General features: G+C 34.1%; 1 protein-coding gene and 1 pseudogene across 1 annotated transcript in view; one reads left to right on the plus strand and one right to left on the minus strand.

The window, feature by feature from the left end:
- LOC104763225 (CRAL-TRIO domain-containing protein C23B6.04c-like) overlaps positions 1-1,857 on the minus strand; it is a 4,105-nt gene extending 2,248 nt beyond the window's left edge. The window contains exons 1-5 of the mRNA XM_010486633.2: positions 1,521-1,857; positions 1,268-1,385; positions 618-706; positions 474-520; positions 291-379 (exon numbers count right to left, since the gene is read on the minus strand). Of these exons, the coding sequence (XP_010484935.1) occupies positions 291-379; positions 474-520; positions 618-706; positions 1,268-1,385; positions 1,521-1,643 (466 nt within the window). The 5' untranslated portion in view covers positions 1,644-1,857. The remainder of the gene's footprint in view (positions 1-290; positions 380-473; positions 521-617; positions 707-1,267; positions 1,386-1,520) is intronic.
- LOC104763242 overlaps positions 7,011-8,978 on the plus strand; it is a 6,335-nt pseudogene continuing 4,367 nt past the window's right edge.

Below are 8,978 nucleotides of genomic sequence, written 5' to 3' on the forward strand. Positions count from 1 at the left end.
ACCAATAACACCAAATTTTTTAAGAGTTTTTAAAAGTCTTGATTGAATAACAACATATTTTACCTAACTTTTAAAGTCATTAAAATTCTTTCAAAATTTTAAACCAATACCTCCTCCTTCGTTAACCGTGACAATATTTCCATTGAGGATAAAGAAGACAAAGTCAAATAGTTACCATTTTTTGAATCTTTTACTTCACTTTTTTTTTTTTACCTTTATTTTGAAACCCTTTTTTCCTATTAATATAATAAAATGATGAATGGAAAACGAGAGAGAGAGAGAGAACTTACTAGCATCGAAAAGGATGGCAAATTGTTCGACGTTTCTGGACATGGTTGAGATAGCCACCTCTAATGTAAATACTACCAAACGAGTCAACCTACGGAAAAATTAAAAGGAATATAAATTAAGTTTGTGACAACTATGTTTTTGATGTTTTAATATGATATACTGTAGATAATTTATTTACTTACTGTTTCTGCGTATGTAGCTTCTGATACTCTTGTTTAATGCGGAAAACCTAAGAGGTGATAATTAAAGTATTCAATTAGGTTTTTGGTTATGAAATGAAATAAATATGAAAATCATATCAAGAGTGAGAAACATTATTAAGTTACCAAAACGGGTCTGCACTCGTCATCAAGACCAGCGACGTAGGCAAGACCTTCAGCAAGCTCCGCCGTGAACTCGTCGGCGATCAAGCTCTCTGTAATTATTACATATATATATTATATATTAATAAAGATCAAAACAAAAAAAATTTGAAAAAAGGAAAAAGGGAAAACAGAATCTTGAAAAATTAAATAGAAGAGGTTAAAAATAAGTGGGTGTCATAATGAGTGGATATTCACTTTAACGCTCGATGTTCAAACATGGGACACATCAAAACCCGAGAAAAAAGCAAGCAACGAAACGTCTGTCTTTTTTTTCTTCTACACTAACACTGACTACACTAGAAACCACTACTAGCTAACCAAATCTATTCATCTATATACACACACAACACACTACATGCTTGCTTACTTTAAGCTTTATGTTTTCATCCTCTCGTTTTCATTATTTTAAAAAATTTAGACCGTTTTTAAAAAAATAAAGCTGTCTACCTGACTACCTCTAAAGATGTAACGTACGCGTGTTCCGTATGGTATATTAACATTTCAAGACTGCAAATATACGTTTATCCATATAGATATACGTCTAAAACTTGTTATACAAAAACAAATATAGAGTAGAGAGGGAGAGAGAGAGAGAGAGAGAGAGAGAGTACCAATGCCAAGAGAAGATCTCCATGAAAGGCAAGACCTTAGCTGTTTGGCTGCTTTCTTCACATTGTCTCCTTTAATTCTCAAGAATCTACTAACACAAGCTCTGTTACAGAACTTCTCCTGCAATATTTTGTGAACAACCCAATTAAGTTCCCAACGAGTACATGTTATTTCTTGAAAACATGTTACAAATAATTACTGAGCTATATATATATATATATATTAATTAATTAGTGGGAAGAAACCAAACCAAACCTGTTTAAGAGTGAGAGGAGAATGTTTACGAAGGAGATGAAGAACAGCTTCGACTTTGTCGTCGTTCTCTACTGCTGTAGTTGATGAATGATGATGATGGTCCTTCATCTCTTTTTTCCCCATTTTTCGAAATATCAAAACACGCCAAAGATGTTTCCCTTTGTTACTTCTTTTTTATTCGTGTGAGAAAATCAAAAGAGATTGCTTAATTAGGCCGTTGTAACAAATATACCAAGCTTGTTATTCAAGGGAGAAAGTGAGATAGAAAGATAGAAAGAGAAAGAGAGAGAGAGGGAAAAAAGAGATTTTGAAAAAAATGGGAAGTGATTAATTCAATGGTGAGACTGAGAGACAGAGAGAGAAAGAGATTCCCTCTTGTATATATTTTGGGAATGAGATAACGGCAGCTGACGCCGTTAACACTACGCAAAGCACATATGTCCAGGTCAAAAGGTCGTCATCATGCCTACATTATTTTCTTTATATTAATCAAACTAGCAATGTTTAGTTTTATCTTTCCTCAACAGTAAATGATCCGACAAAAAAAAACGAATAAAGAGTTGGAAAATATTATTGATATACTATATTTATATATTAAATACTAAATAAGGTTACACTACTCTTGAAAAATTTATCATTACGGAAATTTAAAATTTTGTCATAATCAGATGTTTTCAATTAATTAAAAAATCTTATTTTCTCGTAAATATATTTTTTAAAAATAAATGAATAAACGTATAAAAGGAAAAGGAAAAAAAAAAGGTCAAACGGCGTCAAGTATTATATACTAACATAGAGAGGCAGCTTTGCCCGTTGGAACAGAAATTATTACAAGGATTCGCCTTTATAATTAAAACTCGTTGAACTTTCAATAGTTTTTTAAAGGAGGTAAAAAACCAAGTCTCAATACCTCCGAACATACTCTTCAATATCATTTATAAATAGGTAAAAAACATCATCACCGCACGACAGCACCGGAAGCCATTCAGAAATTTGATGCAGCGATGGATTTAAAGAACTCTTTTAGAGTTTAATTTTCCCAATCTTGTAATCTTGTTTTTATTTCTTTTGCCAAGTTTCAAGACCTGTTAGCTTTCCATTTTCAAATGTAAAAACAAAACTTTTCATTTTAAATGATATTAACATTCTTAGCAAAAAAAAAAAAATTGTTTTTTAAAGCACTAATTTTGATCACATCAATTTATTCTCTCGCTCTCTTTTTTATCTCTTTTTGAATATTATGAATCTTATTAGCTATTTAGCAGCTGCTGCTGGTACAACGAACATATTCTTTCATATATATTTGACGTCTACTACAACAAACAAACTATTATTTTTATAATCAAAACATCTAATTCAAGTTTACAACAAACGTATTATTCTTGGATTTTAAAAAACAAAACATGTCAAATCAGAACTAGTCGAATTTGTTTCTTGTGGTTTATATAATAAATACTAAGCGTTTTTTTTCGTTGGGTGTGAAACAACAACATTGTATCTTACGTTTCATTTTGTTTCAGATACACGTTATTTCCAAAGAAAATAAATTACGTTAAAATAGCATGGTATAGATGTCATTAAAAACAAAAGCATCTTATATTGTCTAAAAAACGGGAAGAAACGAACAAAAATATTTTCCCTTTGGTATATCTTAATTACACACATGCAGACACAAGTTGTATTAGTATACACATATACGTGACAGACTTTGGAAGAGGAAACATGAAAGGGTCAATAAATAAGTTGATTGGGCAGATGATCTCTCGTGCTACGTATCGGATTTAATTCACAGCCCTTTTGTCCCCGGGGGTAGTAAATACCGGACCGGAGTATTTAACATTACAATTGACTAAATATGTAGTCTTATAGATATTAAATGCGATTGCTTTACCACTTCTAAAGAATACAACAAACAACGACAAAAGAAGAAAAAAGCAAGCATCGGACCAATTAAAGTTCATTAATAACACCTTTAAAGTAAGCTGCAAAGCTCCAATTAGTAATAGAGTTGGTTATGATTTTTCATACCTTATTAAAATAAACCAGTAAACTAAAAAAAAAAAAAAAAGCTGTGATAATATAAGGAAAATAAAACTAATAATCTTTGAAACCCGACCATAAATCACGACATTACAACGTCCATTTGTGACTTAATAGTTTGAGATTTACAACTCGATCATATCATTGGTCGTAGTACTATATATACAGATCATTAACCTTTTGCTTTAGATCGGATTCGAAATTTAAACACCATAGAAATCAACTTATTACGTATTGTTCTTCCTTCGATCTTAAAAGCTCTAGTATTTATGAAGATACCATCAATGAATTAAATATATATAGCTCTAATAGAACGTTCTAATTTATATGATCTCATTAAAACTGTGTGTTTGATAAAGTTGTGATATATTTGACAATGAACTAGTTAGGTAGAACAGGTAGAGACACTTGAAAGTCTAAGTTTGAAAATTTGGTTGTTGTTTTTATGAATAGGGGTAGCGCGATCATTAGACCAGTGTAAATTATTCTGTGAATGTTTGAAATAGGATATAGCATGTCCCATGTACGATTCTCCAGAGACAGATTAATTACAAATATACCGTCGTCGTCTAACTTTAAAGTTTAGTGATATAGTATTTGATAAGATAGAAAGGATATCATTATATAGGAAGTGGAAACGACATATACATATCAAAAGACAGCCAAACAGCAACGAATCAAATATTCGTATCAAATTACAGTGTACCTTCAAGTAGAATGTATTGGCAGCTAGTGTGTGTGTGTTTTTTTTTCATTTTTCTTTTTCTATATCGGCCACAAGAACTTTTACATACAATATATCTGATTGATATCATAGAATATCACACTCCTTTAACCAGATATCAATTTTGGTATGATAGATTTTCTTTTTTTGACATCAAATGTATGAATGATGATGGATAAGTAAATGTAATATCGTGGCAACGCTCTAATGTCATTTTGGTCACATTCGCACCATCTATCTATAGTTTTTATTTTCTGAACAAATTTCTTCCGTGCTTTCACAACACACTTATTCCCATTTTTTCCAACAAATAATTCTAAAAACACAAAACATACTTATTTCAAATTGAAAAACCAATAAAAAACAAAAGCATGCAGAGATAAAAAGCTGGAGGAAAAGAAGAAAAAGCACGTGAAGAAATAGTTGAACGGGATAATTAGACTGTCTATCTAATGAAAAATATAATCAGTTACTTACACATAAAAATTTGTATTGGTGCTTATTTCTTCTGCTTGAATCTACGTATGTTTTCGGAAGAAAACTAATAGTAAAATATTTGATGGGACGGGACTAATTTATTTTATTAATGTATATAATAATGAGACGACTTTGAGTTAAGTTCAAAGTTTTCATTATTAATCGCATGAAAAGTCACTATGATTATGTTTTGTTGGTTCATTTATAGCACACTCAAAATATTTAAATCATAACTCAAACTTGATTGTATCATTAAACGACGACCTTTAATTCAAATATATTTGCATGCATAGTTGACAAATCGTTCTGATCGTAAACTCTATTTTCATCTTAGATAAGTAGATATTGATTTCATCCATATACAAACTATATCATTTACCCCCAAAAAATATTTATTCCAGATCATTCGGTCTTGAACTTCACTCGGTAATTTGTTTATAGGTTTAGTTGAATAAAGCTATTTTGGCAAAACAAATTTTTAACAAATATTTCTATGAGGCGAACAACTAATATGTGACCTTTCTTCTCTTAATACTAAAACAAAATAATAATATCCAACTCATAAGATTAATATGCTTGCAGTATAACATTTCTTATGATAATGAATTAATGATGATGTAAAAAACAAAAAAGAAGCGACAATAAGATGTGAAAACAACGTAACTTACCCAAAAAAACCCAAGAATAAGAGTAAACATGATTTCAGAATTTAACGTTACTAATCGACATACAAACAAATCAATGTCTTGGAAATAAACTGTGTTTGTTTTCATCACGAAACGAAGACCGACAAATATTCCTGATTACTGATGATCTTTCTATTCTTCTGAGAAGAAATCGACAATATATATAGAGTAGTAGTAACAGTGGTGACATTATTATTACAGTAATAATTGACTTAACGTCTTTTTGTAATACTATAATTTTGTTGCTCTGACGCCAATATGTCAACAACAACTCACGTGAGCCCCCCTCCATCCCAAAGTCTCTTATTACTTCTTCGTATTCTTACTACACATTTCTTTCATCTTTTACCAAACCTCTCCTACCAAGCTCGNTTTTTTTTTTTTTTTTTTTTTTGGTTCTCCTCTCTCATTTCAAATTTTGAAATTGTGAAGAGTAACAAGAGACAATGATAATTTCTGAGTTAGTGGCGTTAGATTACCATTTGAATTTTTTCATCATTCCACATTTTTATATCAAACATATCTATGCTTATATGCATATATTGTTATATTTATTTTAATTCTTATGTCAAGAAATAAGAATTCCGAGCACTACTATATCCGTGAGTGACTCTATCGAACGTCATAAATTTTAACCATACAAAAATCGCAATGAAAAGACTCGAAATAGTTCATTATTCATCATTAAACTTTCAGGGAAAAGAAAAAAAAAAAAAAAAAGAAGAAGGGATAATAAACGTATCGAAATCAAAAATTTATTGTACCTTCATCAATATAGTTTGATATAAATTCTGGATGTTCTATTCGCTATGAACATGTAATCAATAATAGACATATCCATGTTCTTTAGCGATAGATATTTTAATTATAAAAGCCCCTATCCTAATGGGCTTTGACACTATACTTCTTCGGCCCATAATCTTATTATTTTTTCGATAAATTATTTTCCTGATTCGATAGTACTGTAATCGTCGAACTGAACTCCACTAATGATGGTCTAACTAATCCTATTTGTGTTATCTAATCGCTTCGATTTCAAAATTACAGGCCAGGGGGGGCTAATTGATTAAATCAACAAGTATAGGGTGCGATTTCAATAACGGTGGATTAACTATAAATAAATTCGGATGGAAAAAAAAAAAAAAAAGTTCCGTTTTGGTTTCCTCATCTTTTTTTTGTACCGCTCCGTTGCGCCTCTCTCTCTTTCTCTCTCTCTTTCTTCCCCTTTCCTTCCTCTCTCTAGCGGCGGAGTTGCATTGTCGGCCGCCGAGGAAACCGGCGACAGTGGAATCTGTAAGCTTACAAGCTCGTTACGTCGATCCCCAAAAGATTCATAGCCGATAACTTCCATTATCATATCTTGAATAAACAAGAAAAAAATTCGATAGGATCGGGGCTCGTCTTGTTTCTCATACCCCCGGATCCGGAGATTTAGGGCGCGTTTTGATGTTAATCGAGTAACGGTTTTATCGATTTAGGTATTTCATTATTGATTTGGTCTCGGATTTAACCGGGATTAGGATTATAAAAGGTCCTTACTTTGATTTTGTTTAGTGATCGTTTATGGAACGGGGTGGTGCTTCTGGTGAGCGCTCACGGGTTTCTGCGAATACTCCTTGGATCTTGAAGGATGGGGTTGGTAGGACTGTGTCTTCTTCTACTGGAACTCGGCAGATGAAGAGATCCAGAATGCTTGTTAGTGATTCCGAATCAAGTGATGAGTTTATGAAGCCACCTCCACGTAGAAGCGGCGTTGACTCCAAAACCCTTGCAGCGAAAGAGAAGTTTGCCCGGAAGAGGGACAAGGCTGAGAATGATCGAAATGTGTATGTTAGGAGGAGGAACAACGAGGCGTCAGGGAGTTTGATGAAGATGAACAAGTTAGATGTGTTTGAGTTTGATGAATATGATGGCTTTGATAGTGCCAATTTGATGAGAAAACGCTTTGATAATGGCTCTTTTGCACCCAGAAGGGTTGACACTAGTAGTATGGGAAGGTCTGGATCAGGCAGGGGCGGTGTTTTTGATAGGAGGAGAAACACATTTTTAAATGGCACCGGTGGTATGAACTCGCAGGAGGAGGATTCGAGTAGTGAATCTGATTCTGATGAACCAATGAGGGTTCGGCTGCAAGGGCGAAACGGTGTTCTGAAGGTGAAGGTCAACAATATGACAAGCACCCTTGCTGCTTTAGTCAGTCACCAGGACGCAGATACATATGAGAGACCGCCCTACTCTAGGAAGGCACAAAAGCGTGAGGATGTTCTAGTAAAACCAACCTTTAGGACATCAAATAATGTAGACAATGATTCAGAGTCAGAAGAGAGCGATATGTCGAGGAAATCAAAAAGGAGGAAGTCAGAGTGTAGTCAACCCAAAAAGGAGATCAATACCAAATCAAAATCAACCTTTCTTGAACCGGTGAAACCTGGTGCGAGAGAGGAAAGAAGAGGAAGGCGTGGTGGTGGAACAGAGAAGCAAAGATTACGTGAGCGAATTAAGGGAATGCTTACTGATGCAGGATGGACGATAGACTATAAACCGAGGAGGAATCAAAGTTATCTGGATGCTGTATATGTAAACCCCTCAGGAACAGCATATTGGTCAATAATTAAAGCATATGATGCACTTCGGAAGCAGTTAAAAGACGAGGAAATTGATGCCAGGCCTAGGAAAGATACTGCTGCAGTTGCTTCAGTATCGGAGGATATTGTGAACAAGTTAGCAAGGAAGGCAAAGAAGACCCGGATTGAGATGATAAAGCAATGGAAAAAAAATTCCAGTGGTAGTGATAGTCAAAACGAAAGTGATGGAGGTGATGGAGGAGCCTTCACTGATATCCCTGAAGAGAGGATGCGTTCATCCATAAAGCTGGGTGGGAAATCAACAAAAAAAGGAAGAAATGGAACCGATTGGGATGATTTACACAAGAAAAGTAAAAGGTCATTATATTATAATAATGCAAGGCCACCCTCTGGATCAGATTCACATTATCTACATGGACGAAAAAGCAAAAAAATTGGACGATGTACTCTGTTGGTGCGTAGTTCTAAGGATAAAAAGAATCCAACTATTGACGGGTTCAACCCATACTCCGGCAAAAGGACATTGCTCTCTTGGTTGATTGATACTGGAGTTGTCCAGCTAAGACAAAAGGTCCAGTACATGAAGCGTCGAGGTGCAAAGGTGATGCTGGAGGGATGGATAACAAGAGAGGGGATTCATTGTGTTTGCTGCAGTAAAATCCTCACAGTTTCCAGCTTTGAGATTCATGCCGGGAGCAAGTTATGTCAGCCTTTCCAAAATATTTATCTGGAGTCTGGCACTTCTCTTCTTCAATGCCAACTCAGGGCGTGGAATATGCAAAAAGATGCTACGAATCTTGGTCTCCATCAAGTGGACACTGACGGGGATGATCCAAATGATGATGCTTGTGGTATCTGTGGAGATGGTGGAGATTTGATTTGCTGTGATAGTTGTCCATCAACATACCATCAAAGCTGCCTAGGTATGCAGGTATGAATTAAGCAA

This window comes from Camelina sativa, chromosome 3 (assembly GCF_000633955.1).
Source record: "Camelina sativa cultivar DH55 chromosome 3, Cs, whole genome shotgun sequence".
In the NCBI taxonomy this organism is placed as follows: Eukaryota; Viridiplantae; Streptophyta; class Magnoliopsida; order Brassicales; family Brassicaceae; genus Camelina; species Camelina sativa.